The sequence below is a fragment of the Ciconia boyciana genome, chromosome 5 (genome assembly GCF_034638445.1).
Source record: "Ciconia boyciana chromosome 5, ASM3463844v1, whole genome shotgun sequence".
In the NCBI taxonomy this organism is placed as follows: Eukaryota; Metazoa; Chordata; class Aves; order Ciconiiformes; family Ciconiidae; genus Ciconia; species Ciconia boyciana.
The window spans coordinates 51,446,317-51,472,185 of record NC_132938.1 but is presented as its reverse complement, the minus strand read 5'-3'; the positions used below and the strand labels follow the sequence as shown (position 1 = coordinate 51,472,185).

At 45.8% G+C, this 25,869-nt stretch overlaps 1 protein-coding gene across 5 annotated transcripts in view; it reads right to left on the bottom strand.

Annotated features, from left to right (window-relative positions):
- The window catches only part of HERC3 (HECT and RLD domain containing E3 ubiquitin protein ligase 3), a 53,242-nt gene extending 30,559 nt beyond the window's left edge, over positions 1-22,683 (bottom strand). Inside the window, exons 1-3 of one of the 5 annotated variants that reach the window (XM_072861319.1) lie at positions 22,663-22,683; positions 17,522-17,779; positions 768-927 (exon numbers count right to left, since the gene is read on the bottom strand). In XM_072861319.1, coding sequence (XP_072717420.1) covers positions 768-927; positions 17,522-17,747 — 386 coding nt within the window. In that variant the 5' untranslated portion in view covers positions 17,748-17,779; positions 22,663-22,683. Of the gene's footprint in view, positions 1-767; positions 928-17,521; positions 17,780-22,447; positions 22,564-22,658 lie in introns of those variants that run through there. The other 4 variants (XM_072861316.1, XM_072861317.1, XR_012042461.1 and 1 more) reach the window with 4 other exon arrangements.
- Positions 22,684-25,869: the final 3,186 nt, after the last annotated feature.

Below are 25,869 nucleotides of genomic sequence, written 5' to 3'. Positions count from 1 at the left end.
CCATTACATACAAAGAGACCAGTTATCTTTATGATGGTAAGAAGCTGAGACCTATCATCTGTGAACTGCTTTGCATGGAGGAGTCTTGGTGTCTGCCACTGGCCACTGCCATCATCTACATGACCTTGCACTTAACCCTATTAGTGCTCCGAAACAGGTAAGATACATTAAATAAGTAAATGAAGAAAATTGAGCACTACCCTAAAGTTTCTGAGCAACATTCACTATTCAGAATTGCAGTAGGCTGGCTTAGTAGCTTTGCTGCTAATGGGCAACACTGCAAAAAAGTTTCAGAGCTGAGGTGCCAGTTCATGCAGCCATATATTTTTTTCCCCATTCTTGAAATGTATGTCCTATTTCAGAGGACTTCCTAGGGACTGAAATAGAGAGGGGTATCACACACAGCATTTCTATTTTTGGGTCCTCCGTCGTACACCTCCTTGCTCTGTACAAAACACAGTGGCATTTTCCATTGAGGAAGCTAAGCACACTCTGATTTTCTTTTCCATGCCCCAAGCACCCACGGGCAGAAGGCCTGTCCTGCCCAAACCTCCTGAGGACTTGTCTGAATCCCAGTGGGACTCAGGAAGCACCAGTACAGTACAGAAAAGGAGTCATCACCCTTACATCCCTGCAGGAGAAGTGCCCAGTTACTACCCCTCTGAGAGAAAGTGCTCCCACTGTCTCCAGGCTGGAAGGCAAGCAACCCTTGGCGCATCGCCTCCAAGGAGCTGCCTTAAGGAAACCTGAACCTGTTAAAAATTTACCTTGGTACCGTCACTGCATCTTCTATAGTGGTGAGGCCCAACTGTCCATCGCTGCCAGCACCCCAGGAGAAGAGCTGGCCCTGGTCACTGAGTGCCACGCTGTGAGACTCTCCACAGGCCACGTGCACAATGTGCTGCCCAGCCAGGGCTCCGATTTGCTCTAAGGAAAACAGAAAACCCCTCCAGTCACAGGATTCATCTCAAAGTGACATGCAGACATCAGGTTTAGGCAAATCTGCATGCAAAGCCATTCAGGTAGGTGCACTGATCCCCAATTTAGTTTTAAAACACTTCCTACAAGAGGAAAGCACCAGGTTTTACTGAAAACATGTAGCTGCTGAGTTTTTCTGAAAGCCTGGTCTGCAAATAGTAGGAAAAAGGCAGGTGCGTGCCCCCAACCATAATGACTGTCTACAGACAGCCTCACAGATACAGGGAAACCTATCAGGTTATTTAGGAACAACCAAACCTCCCAGATTTGAGGTTTTCTCACTCAGTTTTGACATGGGGATCAGCCAGGACCCAGAAGCTGGCAGACCTTGTAAAACATATTTGACCTTCCACAGCTCTCACGTCCAATGAAAACGAGTCATCCACAAAGCTAATCAACCCATCCAACCCCTTGCTTTATTGCTTGATGTGTGAAAGCATGTGTGTTACAACATCCCCCGTGCTAAGCTTGGAACAGGTTTGAACCTATCAACATTACTACCACTGCCAGACATCCTTGTAAGTCCCATAAAAAGGAAGCAAAGCAAGAAGGCCTTACGGAGGAATGAAAGAGAAAAAAAAAATCACTTAGTCCTCTGGAAGATCACCCACAATTGACTTTTCATCATTACATCACATTAAGCAACTGAAGTAGGTTTGGCAACTACTCTTACAACATCTACAACCAAATCTTATTCATTACACAGAGTTTTTACTAATGGACATGAAAAAGTCTTGTTTTGCAATAAAACATTGGAAATGCCACACATCTGATGGAAAAACTCCTAACAAGCCAGACAGAAGCAAAGCTGGTTTTCTTTGTTCTTCCCTGAATAAATACAAATGTTTCAGGAGGATGAAGAAAGATTTTACCCTGTAAGCTACAAGGCAGCAATCAGTTTTATTAAAGTCCCACTTGCCTTCGACATGAGAGAGAAGGGTAGTTACGTGTCATTCTATAAAAATGATACCCCACATCAAGGGCATCCAGAAATCATTAACATACTTATCACCAAAACCTGAATACCAATCAATCTAAATGTCTTAAATTAATTTAAAAGCAAGGCACCCCTAGGAGGGCTTGCCTTCTAAGTCTGGGAGTCAGAAAATGAGAAGAAGAATCCCTAATGGATATTATGGAAGAGAAAGGTGACAATTATTTAAATGTATTCTAACAGAGAAAAATGCTACCTGAACATGTGCTTCCTTTCACTCTACATAATTAATAGCAATGGAGGTGCAGTTTACAAGTAATAAGTACACAAACATTTAGGATGGCTTGAGGACTGGGCCTGCCTGCTGTCCAACCATCCTTTAGCCCTGCCTTCTAATAACACCCTTTGCCCTGAAGCTCCTTCCAGCAGGACTAATTTCACCCAGTCCCACTGCCAAGTGGAAGATGCCAAGGCACAGACAGGTTTTGAGGGTGATAACTCAATTTACACATGCAGTTTCCAGGCTTGGGCCCATAAGCATTTAACTGTAGCACTGCTTGGTGGCCTGCTTTATGTTTATTTGCATATATAATTGAGGGAGCCTATTTTTATCCATGAGGTCTAAACAACCAGCAGCTGTACAGGTTGGTCAAGGTCAATCACAAACAACAGACAAGGTATCTCAACAGCACATGTGGCTATGGTCTCTTCCTCTCAGCCAGCCAGCAAGACAAAAAAAACCCCACACACCTGCTGCAATATGCCTGACACACCACCTAAGTTCAGCCAAGCATGTTTCTGTACTGGGACCTGAAGGTCCAAAACTAAAGCTCCTGCTGGAGAGGATCCCACCATCAAAAGAAGAGAGGGATGAAGCCATCCTCATCTCCACAGGGAATCCCTTTGATTCATGAACCCATCATTTTGCTATCAACTTGCTGGCTGGGGTGCACTGAGACTGGCCATTATCCAGAGCGCCTGAGCTCTTAAAACTAGTCACAAACTCACCAGCCTGCGCTTCTTCCAAAGCTGGTCTCTGCACACTGCCAAACACTCCAGGGGACAACATAAGTCTGACAAATTGACAAACATGGACAAGACGGGAGGGCTAGGGCATCTGTAATGGAGACTATGGTTTGCTACCTGCAGGCATGACTGAGCTAATTTGTTCCCTGGGAAAGCAGTATTTGCCACAATAAGCATACATGTCTCATTTGCTGTGGAAGGACCATTGCAAACTTCCCTCAAGCCATCAGAGCACCTTGGGGAGGTGACAGAAGACTCCAGAGACCAAAGATCAGCATCAGGAGCTAGAGGAGGCAGGACCCTGACCACAGCAGTACTGCAACTGGCAAAAAAGTGCCCTGAGATATCAGGAGGCTGTGGCAAGGACTATATTAGCAAGGGCTTCACAGACTGGGACACAGAGAGGACATCCAATGGGTTTAGAAATCCAAAGTGGTTGCTTCAGTCCCCACAGACTCCATCTTAAGTGTAATTTGGCAACACACACCTGACCTTGCTCTATGTGCCATCCCAGGGGACTAATAAATACCAACTTGTTTTGAAAGGCTGCCCTGTGTCACTAAAAGCCTTCAATGACTGTACTGCTCACCCAAGAAGCAGAGTACAGCCTCACCTAGACTCACTGGATGACCACAGACAGAAAAGAGGTGCCTGTCTTGGAGCTGAAGATCTTTGCCTTTAGAAATGTATGCATATGGCTCACCTCACCATAGTACATTCCTAAGGCCCTGTCAATTGCAGCTTGCCTGCAAAGTCATGAAGAAATGTAAATGCCAAACAGGTTTTTTTATATGCTTACACACATCTCTTTCCAGAGATGGAAAAAAGCCAGCCTTCCCCTGGGGGCACAGACTGCCCAGGCAGTCCAACAAGGGTCCCAGTTCACTGTCAGGCTTGCCAAGCCACCAAATGTACCATCTCCCTGCTAACATGGGTAGTATTATCAAAAACATCTGACCATTACTTTTGTTGACCTCCCCCCTCTTCCTCACATTAAAATATGAGGTGTTTTAGTGGTTGGTATACATTTGTTTTAATTTCCAGAGCGTAACACCACCATTATTTATTCCTTAGAAAAGATGCATCAGTGCACTGAGATGAAGGGTGAAAAGGGTCAAGTTTATTCTTAGTATTGTCTCTTCAGTAACTGATGAATAAAACCAGTCATATGGAGCTTAATAGGCGCAATTACATACAAAGCTAAGCAGAACAAAACCCTGAAAGCAACAAGGAAGGGCTGAAGGAGTTATGCAATACAGTGTTTCAACATGTCATAAAACTTTCAAAAAAACAAACAAAAACCCAAGTTCCAAGAAGTACACGCTGACCCAACCTTTTCTTTCTGAAGCCATCAGCTGTGTCAAAACAGCACCCATGCTTGGAAGTCATTTATCAGTTCTTCATATTTGGCGGAGTTCCAATTTTCATTTCTCTCTTCTGTCCACTTTAACTCATGGATCCCAACATAAACAGACATATCAAGGTTTGACTTCTTTTGGTCTTAACCTTGTTAAATCTTTTCATAAAATACACATTGGACCAAAGAATAAGGTCCAGGCAAAACACCTTCAGGACAGCCCTTCTCTGAATGGTGACAGGCCTGGTTCCCAGGACTGCTCTTGTGTTTTCTTGCCTGTCTGTAGTTTGCAGGGACACTCCAGCAAAAGTTGAGGACAGGGGTTATATGTTTCTAACTCAGCCTTCTGACAGTCAGCACATTTAGCTTGAAGGTTTGGAAATGGCAGTAAAGCTGGGCAAAGAATGAAAACCCCTGAAAAGCCCACCTTCAGTCCATAGCTTCACTATTTATAAAACAGGGGTTATACTTTGTCCCCACAGTGTTGGAAAGCTACACAAGATCTTCAGTGTCTGCAACTGCTGGAAGCACGAAGCACTCAAGTTATACTGCACTGATTAGAATGCACAGGCAATGAATGATTAATTAGCTTTCCTACTCCTAGTAAGTTTATCAGAGAGTTGGTACACCCTTTCTATGTATAGGTTCCAGCTGCTCACAAGACAGGCTTTTGCTAGAGGACATGGCAGAATCCTTCAGCCATATTGTGTACCAGGATGTACAGGAACAGCACCAGATGGCTTCCACTGCCTGAAAACGATGTAGAGAAACTATCAGCCCTGAAGTTACACCTTCAGTGGCAAAATCTGGATTTCTTTGATGGTGAGAAGAAGCTGTGGTGGCTTGGAAGATTTCAAGTGATTTCAGTCTGCTTGGACACCTGGCCAAAACTCCTCATTGCCTCCCCAGCTTGACAATAAGCAACTCAGAGCATTTGCTCATCTTGGTTGTTGCCGTCTGCTAGGAAAGTGCTCACAGACTAAGATAGGTGTCTTACTAGCTCGCCTGAATAAGAAAAAGATGGTGGTAGAAACACAGGGAAGGGAGAAACAACTGCTGGCAAGAAATTCCTGTGGGTTAAATGCTAGCAGCTGGCAAGTCTGAGGACAGATGAGCCAATTTCTTTGCCATGATTGTTAATATAGTCCACATCCACATTGAGGATGCCCGAGCACTGTGCAACCAAGATCTAAAAATCAGAAGTGTGAGATACAACATTTTAATGCACAAGGCAGCTGAATATTTAAGCAGACACCAATAGCAACCTAAACTTCACCCATATGGTCTTTCTGTTCTTCAAGTACTGAAAAGCTTTAATTCTTACAGGAAAGGAGCTGAGTTCTCTCCTTTTGCAGATTAATTACACCAACACATTAAACCATCTAACAAGGTGACACTAACAGCATTAGCATTTATGGAAGCCTGATCCAACAGCCAAAAATCTCCATGAACAACCTGCTACTGCCTTCAACAGGTACTACAAGAAAATGAGAAAAACACTGTGGCCCAAACTTATCAGTCACCAGCATTTCATTAAACCACTGTACAAAAAGCAAGTAAACAACACTGGATCACCAAACTCCCTGACAAGATTTTTATATATTAAGTAGGAAATTTCAGCTGACTGCTGATTCCCCAGTCTCCACCAGCACATCCCGAGATGTTTCTGCATATGGACATCCTGGCTGTATTTCTAGGCTGTGATGAGCTTCATGATTTCAGTCCTAATGAAGTCAGCTGAGCATTAAAACATGTCTGAGTGTTTTAATGAAACTGGAAAGAAGAAAAGAGAAAAACAAAGTGCAGCAACTGAAATGCTTGCAATCCAAAGTGCACTAAGAGAGAAGTACACCCAAGATTTCTCCCTTCCCTTATGAAGGTTTCTCCTTATTTTGTCAGCATAACTTCAACAACATCTTAGCTATTCAATGCTTTTACCAGCATTAGCAGCACGAGTACACTCACCAACTTTTCCAGGAAACATCATCCCCAGTGGAAGTGTGATTCTGCCACTTGGAAACTGGTAACTGGGGAGGGGAAAATCATGCTGTTTCTCAGGGCCTTTTTGCCTCTTCCTCTCTCCTTTAAAGCCCTCAAGAATGAGCCTTTGATCTCCCTTCTGCACACTTTCAACTCCAACCACCTAGGCATCTTGTGCTCACAGCTGCCACAGACAACATCTGGAGTCTGGGACTGGGAGGAAGAAATCAAACTCTACAAGCCACTTAAGGAACATACAGACTTTCCGAAGCTATCAGGTGCTTTTGAAAACATAATCTAACCCAGCCAGCTAAAACTGCTCCTCACACCACCTCTGCAGGCTGTGGTTTGTCAGCAGTAACACCAGAGGAAGTCTCCCAGGGAGGAGGCGAGGGCTGAAGGACAGTTCCAGGAACACACCTTCATGACTGCAGACAGTCTCTGTAGCCAGGCATATGACACGCACAACACGTAGGCAGCTGGAACCGCCCTGCCCGACACCAGCCCCATAATTTCACCACTGCTACCTTCCTCCTCCTTGCCGAGCCTCTCCAAGAAGGTATTACATGCTTGTTACATCTTGTGTTGAGACTACGTGAGACTACTGCGTGCAAGGGTGTGGGTAACATTGTACTCTGCACCTGCATGGCACAAGACTAAAGAGCAAACCCCGTGGGGAGACCACATCCCTGCTGTATGACAGCTACCCTCACTTTCTGCCTGCTGTTCTCACCCATGTATGGCAGCACACCTTATTCTCGAACTTCTCTTAGTATGGGGCAAAAGCTTTGAAGTATGGAGCAAGCAAATGTTTACATTAGCATGTAACCTCCTCCGACTTTCAACAACTGAAGTTTACTATATCCATCGAGGAGGCTGGGTTTTACAAGTCCAACTCACAAATCTTGAGGTCTTCCTTTCATGAACTACGTGAACTGCTGCTATGCTTGCAGCAGAAAGCAGAGCAGTACCAAGAGCAGCCTGATTAGAGAGACTGACAACAGCAGCACCGAAGCTGATAAGGCTCTGATAATTTAGTCAAAGGAGGAAATGTAAACACAGAGTAGACTCACTGAACAAAAAAATAGAGGGGGGAGAAGACAGTAAAGGACAGAGGACAGACCAAAGCAGGTGACAGTCCCAGGGACACCGTTGGTCACAGGGGTGGGAACACTGTCCATAGGTTAAGGCTAAGTAGTTCCAAGTAACAGACATGATTCTGCAGTCCCCTTTCACCCACAGATGCTGATGTCACTTACTGAGATGACTGCTTCCCTGCACAACACATACGGTACTGCCCATTAATTTATTTAGCATGTCTACTTACAGGCTTAAGTCTGAGAGAGGCTGGTTTAGTTATTAGCACTGGCTTCACTTTATAAAGCTGCCCGTGGTCATGTCAAGGCAGAAATGTAAGAGCAAGAAGTGAGAGGCCACCGTGACACCTGAGGATGTCACTTTGCATATGTTTTGCCAGCTACCTCCCCTCACAGCTGTGAAAGCAGACACCTACCCTGAGAAAGCAAACCCCTTCCTCAGACGTAGCCATAGAAAGTCTTTTACTTCCCCACATTGCTGCCTTTTGTCTAGGGGACGTAGCCTCTCTGAGGAGCCATAGGCAGACTGGCATGGGCACAGCCAGCCAGAGAAGGCTCTTGGAAAGGGCTGGGCAGGCAGAGAAGGCTTCAGTCTGACAAGCATCAGCTGGCAGAGGGAAGAACTTACCTTCAGACCCTGGAGGTAAACAAGTAAGGGCAGCTCCTTCAAAGAGGGAAGGCACCAAGACTTGTGAAAGAAACACAGGAAAAAAAAAAATGTATGTTCAGGAAACCCAGAGAGAGACTGTTTTCCTCTCAGGTTACTGCAGAGAGCTGTAAAGGTAGTCACTCAGCCAGGCTTGCTGGCCACTGGCAGCACAGAAGCTGCAGCTGGGCAGTGACTGCTGAGAAACCCCAAAGGTCCACCACGCACACCCCAGCAAATGCCACAGCTCCAGGGCAGCAACTCCAGCGTGGGCAGGATACGCTAGACCTCAGGGTGACATGCTGAGGATGGACGTCAGAGGTGGAAGGAGGAATTAGGGAGAGGAGTGCACAAATACTGGATTTGGTGTGCTGGTACTACACAGTACAAAGCCATAGCTCTGCCTGATAAACCCCACGCAAAGCCACAGCAATCTTAAGAGCTGTGACAAAGGTTGATGGCAGTAAGCAGGGACAGTAGACCAGGGAAAGGAAGAATAAGCCCTTCACTACAGTCCATCGTAGCCACATGGAGGAGTTAACATAGTCCTGTGGCAACTATTGAGCCAACCTTATAAACACAAAAGAAAAGGCAACCAGCGTAAAATTGACAGCTCTGCTTAAAAGCCAGCATTTTCACCTCCTAGCAATGCAAGTAAGAGATATATGTTCATTTCTTCCCTGCAGTGCTCCCCCAAACACAGTACCACTCCCTTCCCAGCTGCCTTAACACAGCCTCTTCCAGCATACATGCTGGCAAACCACAACAGATTGAAGGCTCAAAGAGCCAAGGGACACCTACAGCCTGTCCTTGGGGCTCGGTCAGTTGCTCCAGACAGCAAATCACTGCCCCAGTAGGCAAGATAAGCATTTACTATTATGCATCTGCTGTGCTCAATCCTGCAGATCACTGCTGTATAAGTGCCCTTCTACAGCAGGTGAGCATGTCTGCGCAGAGAGCTCAAAGTGAAGCACCTCCAAGTCCCTGCAAGACAGAGCGTTGCTGTATACTATACACACTGCAAGCAAGCTACAAGGTCTTTACTCCACTTTTTGCCCCTGGACACGTGCTAGTTTGCCATCTTTTCACATTATTGGAGCAGTTTTGCACAATAGGAAGCATTTAGCCTTCACGTGGGCACTTTATATTTTCTTCTGGAAGAGAGGCTACATTTTCTAGGTAGCTCCACTTGGCAGAGTCTCACTTGTGGCAGCCCCAGGCTTTGATGAAGTAGCATGTGATTTTTCAGAAGCACTTGGTGTGCTCCTCACTCTGTTCCCATTTATTTCAATCCTGCAGTGATTTGCATGGGAGCAGGACAAAGCCACACATTCCTGAAAAGCCACACCTGCACAGCACCCTTGCCCTTGCTTTCAATGACATCCCCATCAGGTTCACAAATACTGCTTGAAAGCACATTACTGCAAAGAAGCATGGTGACTGGGAAAGGAAGGTAATTAATGCAGTCCTATTAAACATTTACAAAAGTTTAATTTTCTCTACTGTAAGATTTGAAGGACATTCTGAGAAAAGGAGATATGAGCATCTGTACATTCCTTTTTGGTGAGTCTATATAGGCAGGCAGCTGTTTAAAAGGCAGGTCAGATGTTAAGAGACTGAGCATTTCTTCACAGCTCTACTGTAGGAACAGTGTTTTCTGCTAGCAGCCTTAAGTGTCAAAAATATTTGATTTCTGAGAAGAAAAAGAAGTTTCAAAAATCTTTGAAATAAATTCTTCTTTCCAATACAGTTTAAGGAAGTACATCAGGCTGTTTAATGTTGACGGAGTCAAACTTGGAATCAGACATAGTTATGCATCTTCTGGAAGATCTGATGTCTATAGATAACAGAAAGCAACAAGTATACACCATGAGCCAGAATCAAACTCAGTCTTTCCATACAATAGCTACACACTGAAAAACAAGCCAACACCCTTTTCCATCAGGAAAGGGGACATTCATCCTGAAGACCCTACACACTCTTGTAAGCCTTCAAGATCAAATCATACAGAGTGCTTTACATTCACCTTTACTAAAATCAGACTTTGTAACCTCAAAATACATGCCTGCATGTTTTCATGCAAAGGAAGCATAGGATATTAAGGCAAGGGAAAAAACATCCTTACTGAGGAAAAGCACCTGGGCTGCTTTACTAGGAGTGAGAACAGAATTTTTTGAGTTGGTGGGCAGTTATTTCTTATTTCAGATGTCTATTCATAGACCCCTACCTATACAAAAGCTGCCCAATAACTGCATATCATCTCAGGGGCCGCAAACATTTGAGGGCACACCTCAAATACTGTGTTCAGTTTTGGGCCCCTCACTACAAGAGAGACATTAAGGTGCTAGAGCGTGTCCAGAGAAGGGCAACGAAGCTGGTGAAGGGCCTAGAGCACAAGTCTGATGAGGAGAAGTTGAGGGAACTGAGGTTGTTTAGCCTGGAGGAAACTCAGGGGAGACCGTATCGCCCTCTACAACTACCTGAAAGGAGGTTGTAGAGAGGTGGGGGGGTCAGTCTCTTCTCCCAGGTAAGAAGCAATAGGACAAGAGGAAATGGCCTCAAGTTGCACCAGGAGAGGTTTAGATTGGATATCAGGAAATTTTACTTCACTGAAAGGGTTATCAAGCATTGGAACAGGCTGCCCAGGGTAGTGGTTGAGTCACCATTCCTGGAAGTATTTAAAAGACATTTGGATGAGGTGCTTAGGGACATGGCGTAGTGGTGGACTTGGTAGTGTTAGGTTTATGGTTGGACTTGATGATCTTAAAGGTCTTTTCCAACCTATACAATTCTGTGATTCTGTGATCTGTGGTTGTGTCATATAACACATCTTGAAGACAAGAACGATGAAATTCCAGCATCAACAGCCACCAAACTACTGAAATCTCTCCTAGAAGCTGGGACTCTCAGCCCTTATGCATTCAGCTTAATGAAGTCATCACTTTTGTCCAGCACAGACAGCTATTCTGAGTACAAAAAGGTGGGGCATTCAGAAAACTTGCATTTATCGCCTCCAGCTTCTTCCCTGCCCTTTCCCCTTTACATCACCACACACAGCTACCCACCCATTTTATCCCGAACCCATCTTTCGGCTTGAGCGTGGTTGCAGGAAAGGAGACAGTCATTAGTGCCACACACCATTCCAACACCAGGGTTTCACACTCCTTCCAAGCCAGGTATGTGGACAGCCTTTATTTCCGCTGCACGTTCAGAAAGCCTCTGAATAGTACACATGATACAGGAATAACAAATACGACCAAGATAAATGCAAGTTTAGGTTGCTAAACTGCCCTACAAATCCCCAATTAAACAGCAAAAAGCTGGTCATGCCAGCTGAAGCTCTGCCTTTCGAGACAAGAGACATTAAAATGATCCCCCATGTCCTCAGTAAAATAGGCTGTATTGATTCTAAAAAAACAGTATCTTGCTTCCCTGGGCTCACTCTTGTTTTCACCCCTCAAAGTGAAATCAAGAGAGAAATCTGGTTGTAATAATACATGTGTTTTTAGAGACAGCACTTCAGAGTTGCATCTGAGAACACATTACAGCCATTCCAGGCTCAGACTATAAATTTCTTTACTGAAAATAAACCAGATTTCTACTGGTTTAGGCTCTCCTAAAGAGCCTTATCTCTCCTTCAGTTTAGGCTCTCCTAATCCTTTGGTCTCAGAGAGTATTGGTAGAAGTCAGTTCTCATGATCCAGACCACACAAGTTTTAAAACAGACCACTATAAATATCTAGCATATTCAGAGCCCTCAGCCAACCACTTCAACACAATGCATGCATATTTAAGGTATCTAAGGGAAAGTACTTCCTTTGACTTTATTTCTCATTTGACCATATAAAAATTACTTCATTTAGAAGTAATATGTAAGTCCAGCCTTCTAATTTTAAAGCCTAAAGTCATCCTGAAGCCCAAATTGCACCAATTCAGCTGAGATGGACACACCATAACCCAAGTCCACATTGCTGGATGTTGCTGCAGTCACTAGTGAAGGCATAACAACCTCAAATAGCTTTGGTCAGACCCTGTGAGAGATAAAAGGAGGGAAAGGGATGAGTACAAATGAACATACCTGACTCTGCAAGGGGTGGCCAGTTTAATAATCTGATTCTTTTTCTAAATAAGATTTACAGTAAGTGCTGAAACAAATTGTGTCCTAATACTTCCTTTATTATTTTTCCAGTTCAAAATCAGCTGCTGCAGGCCAGCACTGAAGACCTGACTCTGCAAGGGCCTCTCTGTCCCCAAGATGGCTCCATCCACCCCTGCAGATCCCTCAGCACACTCATTTCCAGGCACATCCACCCAGGCTTTGGCAGGACCAATGCCTACAAGCAGGGCTGCCATGCCTCTACTACACCTTTTACAGCATGCGGCTCTGCTTTGGGGGTGTAGATAAAGTGTGATGAACACAAAGCAGGACTCTCCCAGACCACAGCACTCAGGAAGTGCTGCAATAGCTGTGCACTGAGCTTCAGCTCCATGCCCAAACAGGGACAAAACCATCTCAGATCCTCTGTGAAAAGCCTGCTTAGTGGAATCTCCTAGAGTTACTGCTGTTTAAGCTTTTTTTCTTGTTTCACTCCTTGTGCAGAGAGGAGAAAGGCAGGGGGAACTAACCATTCTCCTGCCACTGTCATCACACCTGTGAGCAGCTCTCAGCCTTACCTATTCAATGCACCAGCCATACCTCCTCATCTGCAACCTGTTCCCTTCCACAGCTGCTTCCAAACACAAGCCCTGCCACCTCTCCTCCTCCTCCTGAGGAACCAGGGCCTCCTGTCTGACTTCTCACCCACCAGGAAGAGGCTAAAAGATCCATACAGACTGTCTTTCCAAGCAGGTCACACATCTGAATTCTCAGCTGTTACAGGGTTTATGATTAACAGGCAGGCCACAGTGAACACCAAGGTCTCTGGTCACCACAACCCTGTGCAGAAGTTCAGGACAAGCAGATTTACATTTTAAAAGAAAGGTGACTGCGTTCAGAGAAATCCAGGGGATCTGGAGCTTGTAGTGGTTTTATTGTTTTGGAGGTTTTTTTCCTGCTTTTTGAAAGAGATTGAACATAATTATATTTCTAGCCCTGCAGCTATGAGCAGATAGATCTATGCACACAGAAGCAATGCTACCCTGCACATTTGCATCCAGACAGGAAATTTGGTAAAAAAGCATGGTTTTGTCTGCTGTATGCAACCAGAGGAAAGGTTAGAGGCAAATTTGGCACCAGACATTTTGCTGTAACTCTCCTGAGACACTAATTACCAAAGCCCAGGTTTTCTCACTAGCAGAAGTCAACTGAAGTCCAAATGACTTGCAGAGAACAAATCTCTAGACCAGAAAGCAAGTTCAACATCTCAGACTCAAGTATGTTAAAGCTTTACAAACGACTGACAACCATCTAGCCATTTCACACTCCTATAATTCAGCCCAAATCCCAAAAGAGCCTTTACCTTAGGTACGTGGGCCTGTCTTTTGTTCCCCAGCATATGCATGCACATTCGGATAAAACATTTATCTAAGAATCACAGGGAGTCAAGACATCATGTCAGACCTGAAGAAAATCAATCCAAGTGAAATTACAGGGCTGAGGAAGTAAAAATTTAGATGTAGTTAGAGAATAAATTTCTTGTTTCCTAAAACTATTGCAGTTCAAAATTATGACTTCATTAGAGACATAGTGTATGTTAACACCTGATGATGCTCAGGAAATTAACGCAGACTCAGACTGATTTTGCAGAACAGTGGGCTCAATACTTCACAACTAAGATTACTGAGTTGCTTTTCCTAAGGCATTGTCAGAGACCCCAGGGACTCCAAGTGCATAACAACAAAAGTAAAAATTAGGACAGGTCAGACAGAAGCTTTATGCTCATGGTGAGAGAACACAGGGATAGCATCTCACCCTCTGCATCCCTGCAAAGTGATTGCAGAGACACAAACTATAGACTGTTTGAGGGGGAAAAAAAGGTGAGGAAAAACAATCATTTCAGTATTAACAAAGCCAGGTATCCATCCCTGAGAGGCATGGACTCCTGAAGTAGCTTGCTAACCACCATAATTCAAAGAAGGAATGAAACTGTAAATAGCATGACAACATGGGGAGATGGCTCTTGGTGGAGCCCATAGGAGTGGCACATCCAGTATTATCCTAGCTCAGAAGTGGAGAGTTGGAAACGATCACAGGCTGTTGCTTTTAGTCAAAAGGAGCGTTATTTTAGGTAGGATAAACTTCTTAGACATCTTAAATCTTGGATTTTACACTGTGGTGGTAAAATTAATAAGAGGGCACTTCCAGAAAATAAACCTCTATTGACTCATACTTTCAGTGGCACACACTCCGCCAGTAGTTTGTTCCCTATAGTGCAGGCACAAGAATCACTTCACCAGCTGCTATCCTGTCTCTGCATTACATCCACAAGCTCAGCTGATGTGACAGTAAACACAGCTTTTTAATTAAAAAGTTTTTCATTTCAAAAGGTACCCTCTAAAGGACTCCTCTAAGAGGAATTGCTGAAACAATTCCATGCCACTGTTTGATATTTTTGTGAGTAGCATGAATGAGAAGCAAAATTGAATCCTCCTACTACAGATATGCATAAATGGGCAGCAGAACAAGAGAAAAAAGTAATTGTTTGGAATACGTAGTATTTGCAAGAAGAACAGGGTTAGATCCATGTTCAGTGCATTGCAAAGTCCCAGAATTTTATTGACAAGCAGGCACCATCCTGGGAAATAACCATCTCTGATTAAACATGATCATATATTCTGAAAACACTAATTGAACCTTTTAGCATGCTGGCAGCATAAGCCTCACGTACACACACACAAAGTGAGAGATAAAAGGGAGTTTCCTCTTATGAGCACAGACCTGGGCAGCAGGAAGGAGATCACTCCACTCCTCTGAAGTCATCTAGCCTTCAAAGGTTCAAGACACCCAGCATATTTTCATGTCTTGATGTTACTCTCAAACACAACCAAGCCACTCTGCAGGCCATGGTAAGCATTTCTGAAGTCCAGAGGGGGTTCTCCAGGGGCTGCCTGGAGGGGACAATCAGTATTGTGTCACAGCCTCCCACAGCAGGAGATGCGGCTCACTTCCAGAGCTGGGCAGAGGTCAGCCACTTCTAGCTGCCCTCACAGGCTAGGCAGAATCAAGCCATAAGGCAGTAAAACCAAGAGGCCTCAGCCCACACTGCCCTGTCTGGCAGAGGCTGGAGAGGTGCAGCTGCAAGACTCCCAGGTCCAGGTACTTCTCTCAGTTCTCCACCTCAGACACCTCCTGACAGTCTTCTCTCTATCATCTTCAACAGCTCAGGACCCTATGCCCCACACACACATCTTCACTTCCTATCAGACATGGCTTCATTCATAGGTCCACAACTAATGGAGAATAAGAAAGATTATCTTTGACATGCCTTTCCATACAGAAGGTGTAAGGTCATCTTTATCCCATGCAGGGGAGGTAGGGGTGAAAGAGGAGGGCTTGATTCTTCTTGTTCCTATTTGCAAAGGAGAACTAAGAAATTCAGTTCCCATTGCCACAAGCCAAAGCAGACCCACATAAAGCAGTGTGTGGGACAGGACTCTCCCTGTTTACTGTTGTTATCATAAAGACTGCTGTGACTGTTCACCATGAGCTAACAAGGGAAGCTGTTCCTTGCTTTACAGCACATTCCTCCCATCTGCCCCAGCCAGCAGAAACCCCATTGCAGGCACAGCCAGTAGTGCTGTGTTGATAGAGAAACACGGTTTGTCAAGGATGGTCACAGGCTCCTCGGAGAGCAGCACTGCAGAACCTTTTTCAGAATAAATGAAGCCTGCAGGATAACTGGGACTTGGCATCACATCTTAGTGACAGTCCTTTAATTTAAGGGGTAGAAGGGCACTTGGGATCAAACCCAAAGAACTTTTTATTTCTATTCCTAAATCTCAGGCTGCTCCTCTTCTACAGCCCTAGCTGAAAGCAGGATTACCTAGTTGCTAGAGGTCTACACTTCAGCATTCATGAGATCCATTTCCAGCTCTGATCTTCTACTCACTGTGAAGCTTCCATTTTCATCATCATCTTATACTTGCTTTCTTTCACACGTAAACAGCAGGCTAGCCCGAATATGTTTCTCAGAGTACACATCTTTACAGCACTCAGAACAGTACTGAATTTCTGGGGCCTCTGCATTAGTCATGCAGCTAGTTAGGTGATTTGCAGGATGAAGTACCCTCATCAGGTTGGGTGGAATATTCACTAGGCTTGGCTTCCTTTTACTAAGGATCTGATTTATTCCACAGCCTAAATTTACAAGTCCTCAGAAGATGAGCAGTGGTTGTGCACAGAGAGGACTTAAGCACTCCTGATAATCCCAACTTCTTTTAGCAATTGTCTGGAAACCACTTGTAGGAAAAGCAAGAGAGGCCAGATTCAAGGTCAACTCCTCTAATCCAGAACCACAGACAGCCAGCATACAACATCTACCACCCCATTTTGAGAGAAAGAGACAAAAGACACACTGACAGAAAAAAGGGGCGGTGGAATCAGGTCAGATTTGCACATACTACATGGGGAACTGTGGCCATTTTGTACACATATCTCTATCATGCAATAATAGGGTACCCTACAGAAGCCCCAAGCCCTACAGAGGGTAGCCTGCAGTTTGAGGAAAGATGATGTCTTATTGCTCTAGTTACCCGCAGAGGGATTTTTATTATATTATGGAAACAGAAACACCTGTATCTTTACCACATACCAAAATGAAGAAGTTAATGGAAGGTGAATTGGAAGGCCAACATTCAAAAGAAAGTCCACAAGAAAGGCTTCAGGGTTTCTTAAAATAACAATACACCATTAAACCATTCCTTCACCCTGGGAAGGAGAGGCATTAGCCATCTGTGGTTCTGCACACACAGGTTCTGCCCATTGTAAGTCTGGGGAACATAAGGCTAAAACAACCTTCTTCTAGATTAAGAAAGCATGAAGGGGTGAAGGCACAAGTCAACACCACATTCCAAGAGGGGAAAACAAAATTTATAAACCCTCTTGGCCAAAACCAGGTTTGTTCTCCACAACTATACTCAACACAGATCTCTTCTCTTTGATGTAAGTGACAAAATTCCCAACAATAACTGAACAAGAGTAGGCATAAGGATGCAGTGCAATTGGAAAGACAAAGCAGAAGACACTTGTGACTCATGGCCTTCTCTTCCCTTTTATAAAAAGGCAGCATAATGCCAAATAACAAAATCTGCCCTGAGACCATCTGCACTCGCCTCTGTTTTGATGCATTTCCCAGACAAACTGAGCAGACCTGTCTCCCCACCCATGCTGCTCAGCTTTAGCTTTCCAGAGCCAGCAAATACTCTTCAGCACCATTACTGTGTTATTACACATGATCTTCAGCTCTGTTAGCTGCTCCAGAGCAATCAACACAAAGCAGCTTCTATAATCTTCTCAGCCCAACAGCCTTGAGACAGTTTGAATCGCAAATGAAAAGCAGACTTACCTGGCTTGCTTCCTTCACAGTCATGCCCCAGTTGGCCTTTGGTGTTCAAGCCACAGGTATACACCTCCCCATCTTCCAACAGGAACACGGAGTGGTTTCCTCCACATGCCACCTCCTTGACATTTCTGTCATGAATGAATCCATACACCTGCGGTTCAGGAATTATGACCTGGAGGTTGCTACCTATCCCAGGTTGTCCAAAAGACGAGTATCCCCAGCATAGCATCTTCTCTCTTTTCAGCAAGTCATGTATCCTTCCTGGGCAAGAGAAACAGGGGGAGGCATGTGAATGAAGCAAGTACTCAACAAGTGATCCTACAGAGATAAGCTGCTCAGAGCAGGAGGTGGAAACAACCACAAAGGCATTTCCTGCATGACTGTCAGGGTTGTGGACTGCCAGTAAAAAGGGATTTCCATCATTTACACAGACAAAGAGGAATCAAGACAGCTCAGCTCAGGTACTGAGTCAGCACCTTTGTGCCCTGGCCATCTCCATCTGTAAGGCAGTAGAAGTGTTCTGAAACCCAGCAGACCTGAGCTTTTATTTCAGCAAAATCACTCTGCTCTGAAAACCAAGTCACCCAACTCTCCAAACCAACTGTAACGCTTTTTAGACTAACAGATCCAAACCTCAACTTTTAGAGTTATAGTGTCATATTTGGGACCACTGCTTAAAGAAATCTTTAAAAACCTCTCTCAAAGGTGGTCAGACTAGTCCTGAACATACCGACATAGGTATTTGTGGTGTACCAGCCAATGCAGAACTGTATTATTTCTGATAAATCCAGATTAAGTAGTATTTTGTTCAACTGAACACATTCTTGCAACCCAAATATGTGCATGTATACACACCCCCCCATCCCTAAACTGCAGCAAGAATTTCCCAAGAAGCAGCAGTTTACATGGAGCAGCACACTGACAGCTTGACCCCAACAGCAACAGACAGATAACATTGATGCAACTTGCCAGCAGTCAGGTGTTATCTTTTGTGCTGCACTCAGTGAAAGTCAGGGATTTCAGAGAGTAGAGTAACATGGGAAGGGAAAGAATACATTAATATAAAAGGCCCAAGGAATTACTCAGCCTGAACTTGATAATGACAACAGGATGCTAATGCATAAAAGCTGGGGGGAGGGAAACAGCTCTCATTCCAGAGGAAGCATGTGAAAGATTTTAGTAACACTCCCTTGTCACTCCTAATCTCAGTAGGTTTGGGTTATTTGTTAAACATGCTATACTAATAAGACATTGAGAACTCCTCTGCTTGAACCAGAAACCAATTTAAACTTTTTTTGTAAAGGGAAGAAGAAAGAAGAGAAGAAAATGAAAGATCAAAGACATCAAGTCTTACGACTCGCTATGCCAAGTTTTAAGCTAAGACAATTTACAGCAGCAGCAGCATTTACTATTTTAGCACAGGATCGAAAAGCAAAAGGTAACCCTTGAAGCACCAAATATTCCTCAAGGAAACAAGATTCCTTCTCCCACTCTGAGCAGATAGGAAATGCATGCATTTGGTTTGTTTCCAAAGCCTGGTGCTAATTCAAGCTCTAGGTATTAGATTAGGAAAGGCTTTATTACTAAGCCCTAAGCAACAGGTGTTCATCTCTTACCCCTCATATCATTGCCTGTCAGCTATGGTCATGCAGTCAGGTATGGTGCCTTCCACCGAGCTGGATGGGGGAGGGAAAGGATTGGATTTTCCAGCTGTACTTCTTCAGTGGTGGAATTTCCTACCACAAACCATTTACTAGGACCTCTTATTAGGTGCTTTAAAGCATGCTATGAATCCCATTTATCTCTAACAGCCCTTGCTCCTTTATAGCATAATTCAGTTCATTCACGTCCACACACGTGCTGATCACTGGCCAGCTCCAAAGCACCCAGAGGAAAAAGCAGGAGGTTACAAGACTCTGTCTAGTTAAATCAGTCATTGTGTACACTCTGTACTTGGTTGCCCTCAGCACAAAAGCCTGATGGAAGATACTCTCTACACTGGCTACACTATTTCCTACACTAAGAATAGGAATGCCATGGGACACAGTAAAATTGAAGTGCATGCATGTGCTTTAAATGACACAACTGCTATATTTACACTGAACTTCATGTTCTGTCTCAAAAAAAACCAGCATAAGCAACACCCTGAAGGTGGCAACACTAAGGCAGGGAATCATTTCAAAACTGACATCTGAAACAGCAGAAATCTGGAACTGCCATTTCTCTCAGCCTAGGGAATTACCTTGTTACGAAGATAGCAGCAGCACAATAGCAGCAAACCTGAAGATCCAAAGATCACATTCCAGGCTAGTATAAGTGGATGTTGCCTCTGAGCTGAAAAGGTTTCACCACTATACAACTTGAACTACAATGACATTGTACAACATCAGCTAAATATTAATTTGGGATATCTTTCTAAAAGGGTTCCTGAACAATCTGCTCCCCATAGACTACAGTCATCTTTCCTAGTGCTAATTTAATTTAAAATGCTAAAAATACTTTAATTACTTTCCTCATATTCATATTCCACACAAGTTGCTGTAATGGGCAGGGGGATGCGAAGTGATTGGTAAGAGATGGTTTCTACCTCCAGGTAAGGCAGTATTTAAAACAGGAAGAGTTCAAAACTCCCAGTAATTCATATGCACACTAAGGTGATATTTCAGAGGAGTTCAACCCTCATTCATGCTAGCGGCCAGATTTTCTGAAGCACCTTGAAATTTAACAATCCCTACAGCAGACAATGAGGCATGCCAGACCCTTTAGAAAATCTGGTCTTAACTAGATTTTTTGTTAGTTTTTTTTTTTTTAAGATCAACTCCACTGAATCCCACCCCCCACCCTCCAAACATTTTGCTGATAAATCCCTGTGCAGCTCTATTCCAAGGGGACAGAGCAGCACTTTCCACTCAAGAGTGAAAACCAACATAGCCACTTCCCACTTGAGTGTACAGGCACAGCTAAATATTTTCCAATGGCCTGGTGAGCCACATTTTTAATTTACTTATTTTGAAGACATAGCACATTTTTAAAACCACAACTGTTTTAATGTTTGGTTTTTTCTCCTCCCAGAAAAGCTGCTACAAGTCTTAATACATCATGTGTTCAAGTAGGAACTGTGTCCTGAAACACAACAAGGCTTCAAATGACAATTTCACACTCCATTTCCAATCTGGTTAAGGCAGTTACTCTTCTTTGACATTAGCAAAGGAAGTAAAAATGCATGTTACACTAAACTCTACAAGCTGCGTACCCTCCTTATACTAAAACAAATACATAAAAGTTTCTAGTGTGGGCAGGCACTAACACAGACATGTATCTGCATGTACACACACATATATAAAATATATAAGGTTTATAGTCACTTATCTGAGATCAGCTCAATACACCTTTAAAAAGTTGAATTTTTATCTTCAGAGGACAAACGGTTAGGGAAGGTAGAGTTTTTTAAATGCATCAGGGCATTAAAGTTCCCAGTCTCTTTTTAAAATTGGGTTGCAAAAAGCACAAGAGCTGCAGTACCCAACCACATCGCCTATTCCTGTTCTTCACAGATCACAACACAGCCAGCTTGGTATTCATGTTTTAGAGATAAGAACAGATGCAATGCAGCAGAGCTGGTCATTTGCAGAGACTCCCCACATATAATTAAAAAAAAGGGGGCGGAAGGTATAACCCAACATCCTCAAACCCTGAAATTCCAAGGATAATTCACCATCAAAATAGTGAAGGATGTACACAGCACAGCTAGAGATAGGAAAACCTCACACTGTGGGGAATATTTTGAGGAAATCTATTGTGGGTAGAAGATCCACCCTCTGCTATAATAAGGCTCAGCTGACATACTAAGTGTATATCCTTTGGTGAGAAAACAGCCCTGGTGGTTTGGTAAAATAATAATGCTGCATGTAAGATCATGACAGGATGTGTTTTATTCTGCTTTTCTTTCTTTTCAATAGCTATCATGACACACAGAGTCTCTTCACATAATTATACAAACATATTCTAAAGCCATAGCTGTGGCTGCAACTGCACCCTTTCTGGGAAAGTTAGTTAAGTAAATACCACGCTTGCAACAAGCGCCACTCAAGACTGAATGCTCTCTAAACAAAGATATCTGCCAACTGGCAGGGCATGAATAAACAAGTTTTTTCCTTCCCTGTTGTTTGTGAGATTTCAGCTAGCGGTGTGCTCCTTTTATCAGCATTGCCCAATAATGAAGGAATTTACTGCTTCTTTCTGCAACTAAGCCTCCAAGCCCACTTTCTTCTTCCTTTTGCCTTTGTCTTACTCCAACTCAACATCCAATGTAGACCAGGCTACAGAGCAAGAGAACGCAAGGTGCAACAGCGAATGAGTTAAAGCAGAAACAGAGCATTTCCGGTGTATAACCACATGCCCCGAGCTAGAAGTGCCCCCACAGAAAACATTTAAAAATAGATAAATAAAACCAAACAAGACCCACATCATCTCCATTCTGCAATCCCAGTAAGAACACCTCCCTGCCTTCACCCCAGTCACTAGCTTCTTGGCTTCCGTGCTTACCGCTCCTGCTTCCCACACCCAAACCGGCGCTTCCAGCGAGCTCGGCGGGGCCCGGCGGGCACACCGACCCCTCGGTGGCAGGGAGCGACAGCAGCGGCCTCGGACACCCGCTGCCCCCCCAGCGCCGGCACCCCACGGCAGCAAGCCCCTGCCCACCCCGCTGCCAGCCACGCCAGGTGATAGCAGCAGCAGCAGCAGCGCCGACCGGCTCCTGCCGCAGCCCCGCTGCCTCCCCCGGCTCCCCGCACCGGCCCGGACAGGCCCCGCCCGAGGACGCGCGTCCTGCGCCAGGGAGGGCGGCGGGCAGGGGGGGCCGCGGGTCTCCGCCATGCCGCCCCGCGCAGCGCCGCGCAGCCGCCTTTTAGCCCCGCCTGCCCCACACACCGTGTCGGTACCAGGACCGGCAGCAGCCCTACCGGCGGCCCCGCCGGGGAGCTGGGCTTTTTCTCCCCCGGCACTCGCCGCGCCCGACCAGGCCCGACCCCAGCGCAACGGGCCCGGCCTCAGGCCCGCCCGGCCTCAGGCCCACCCCGCCAGGGCTCTGACCGCGCCGGGGTCAAGCAGCTGCCGCCAGCCCCCACTCCCCGCCGCTCACCTACCACCGGCCCCGCCGCCACAGCAACGAGGAAGTCCAGCCCCCTGATACCGCCGCCGCCGGCGGGAGTGACGGCGCAGGACGACCAATGGGAAGCGCGGGGCCGGCCCCGGAGCACAAATCGGCGGCGGGCGCTGCGCCTCGCCCCGCCCCGCGCGGGGTGGGGCGGGGCGCTCTGTCAGCCGCTGGGTCCCCGCCGGCGGCCGATGGCGGTGGCTGCTGCTGTCGTACGCCTCTCGCCCCCCGCCGTCTCAGCGCTTTCCCCGGGCCCGTGGGGCGGCTGCGGGAAGGCCCCCGCGCGGGGCATGCACCGCCCGAACAGCCCACGGCAGCGGCCGGCGGCGGGCCGGGCCCGAGGCAGCGTGAGGGGCTGCTTCAGGCTGGCGTCGCCTGCGCGGGCGGCTGCCGTGGCTCGCTCAGGCCGGTGAGGAGGCCGCTGCCTCACCGAGCTGCGGTGAGGAGGGAGCCAGACGGCTCTCCGGGGCTCCCCGGCCTGCTGGCGTCTGGGGAGCAGTGACTGTAGCCTGCTTCTCGGGGCAGGGGGCACGACAATTCCTCGGGGACGTTGTGCTGCCGTTTCTGCCTGTCCACCAGGAAGGTCTGTTCAGGGAATCTCCTTTCCCTGAAGCCAGGGCACTGCTTGCAGTCAGAGCTGGCTGTGGTCACGCAGCATGCCCGTGTTCCCGCCGATGGTGAAATGCCAGAGGAGCTGAGGCTGCTGCCAAAGACGGAGCAGTATGGATAACCAGCTCACGCCGCGAACGGCGGCCAAGGGTTGTGACTGCAGAGATTTAGCAAGCCTTACAGGCTAAGCAGATCAGTAGCTGCACTAAAGACAATAGAAATCAATGGGGAAAGTTAAGCATATGCAAATATTCTAGAATTTAAGCTACACTAAATGAAGGTCTCAAGGGAAAGCCAGCTTTCCACTACATCAAATGACTCCCTTGGTTTTGTTAAGCACGGAATATCACTTATTAACAGCAATAGTCGGTTCCTTTCCCCTCTCCTTTTTTTCATCTTGCATTTTATGTGGCCTTTAGGCACCTGACAGGCTTGTTTGCTTAGGAACTCTGACATTTTAGACAAAGTTTCAACTGTAAGGAAATACTGGTCAAAGGATAAATCTCGGGGGGGGGGGGGGGGGGGGGAAGAGGCCAATAAGCAAGCAATTGTATAACTCCTGAGTATTCATTTTCTGATTTTAATGCCATCCATTAGAAAAAGTCTCTGCACACCACAATGCACAAGCTGGATCCCACTCAGACCATCAAAATGACAGTCAATATTTGAGCAAACCACATCAAGATGTTTGCAAGGGCTCAGAGTGGGGGAGAAGAGGTCCCTAAAGCAAGTCCAGTGCCCACAGTATTCACCTCCCTTACGCTACATTCCTGGCAGTTTTGCAGTGTTTGCATACTTAGCATGCAATGTGTCACGTATCAGATAAAAATTCACCTGTATTTGCATGGATCATGCATGTTTAGCATAAAAAGAGCTACTCTCCAGTGTAAAATTACACCTGTGACGTAATAGCTTTTACTTAACCAGTGTTACAAGCAGTTTCTAGAATAACTGAAAGAGTAGAGGAAAAAATATTTCCTTTGGTTTTGTTTTATTTATTTCATCATCTGGAGACTTTTGCAAAACAGACAGCGTTTCCCTTTACGCTCAGTTTCCCCTGTTTGTTTCTAATTGAGTAATCAAGGAAGGGAAGATGCACACAAAAAAAGCGAAAAAAAAGGTAGATGAGGGAGCAAAGCCCGGAATTTGTCCGAGGGAGCCAGGAATCTCTTGCTTAAGCCAATTTCTAACTGCTACATTTCAGGTTCGTGGAGAATTTTCAAGGCTGGTCCTTCATAAATGGATAAAATTAGATAAAGACGCCAAAATAAACCCATTTGGTTTGTGTCCCTGCACTCCACTGCGCACAGCCCCCTCTGGAGGCTGCTACCACTGCTGATTTCTTCGCAAGAGCCCAGGTTTCATCGCACCATGGGTCTTCCTCACCTGGGGGTGGTCAGGCTGGATCAGGCTGGGGTCCACATCTCTCTGCTGGGTAAGGGCTGCCCTAGGAGGGCCCATGGCAAGGTTGGACCTTCGCCTGAAGAACAAGTAGCTCACCATTTCCTTGACGGGTTAGGTCATGAAGAGACTAGGTCTGAAGATATCCAGAGAAGCCAAAATCTGCAGCTCATCCTGATTGCCAAAGCACTTCTTCTCCCCCAAGCAGCTGAACAGCAGTCCAGTGTCAAGAACCACATGGGCAAGCATGTGGTGAGGTCTCCTGAATGTTGTGGTAATACAAGTTATTATTCATTAGAGTTATCTCCACAAAGGAAGACAGGGTGGCAGCTTTCACCTGTCCTGTGAACCCTCTTCCAGTAGGTGTTTTCCTCCAGAGTCCTTCACTAGGTGCCGTTGGTAGCCTTCTGCTACAATGGGCCATGGCACAGACCTTTTAATGGGGTCTGCAGAGGTAGTGAAGCTTTATGCCTAGTCAGTCCTGCCTGTTGTCAGAGCTTTTCACCAATATGGCAGCCTGAGGAGGGCGGGAAAGCTAGCCACAGAGCATGCCACTGCAGAGAAACTGCCACACGGGCCACAAGTCTATGCCCCAAGCATCTGGGCCAGAAGGCTGTTGTGGGTAGGGAAAATCCTTCTGTGTGGCCGTTGATGTCTCTGTGTTGCTCTGGAAGCAATGAACTCTTCTGTATTTTTTCTTTTTTGGCCCTTCCCATGTTAGGAAAGAGCTTTTCAGGGGGCTCAGCTGGGGGTTAGGCAGCCACGGCGAGGTCCCACTACCTCCCAAGGAAGCAGTATTTCTGTGTGGTGTCCTCTCTGCAGCAAATCCAGCACGAAGCTCACCCCTAACACACTTCACCAGGCTACCTCCTTCGTTTCTCACGGCTTACAAGCTGCCGGGGTGTCCTGGTCGCCCCAGACCCACCCTGGTTACATCAGCTGCTCCGCCAGGCTCTTGCGCTTCTCTACAGGTGATGTTCCGATCAGATGAGTGGTCTAAAAAAAATTCCTGCTGCAGGTTCAATGTACTCTTGCTACCTGTGTAAAGCCTTTTAAACTCGTAGCTGAGTGCAAGGCTCACTCATGTTTGTATTCCCCTGCATACTTTATAATGAGCTCTCCTTGAGAAAATGTAGACACAGCCTGGTGCTCAAATTCATTTCAGAAAATGACAGAGGAGTGCTCT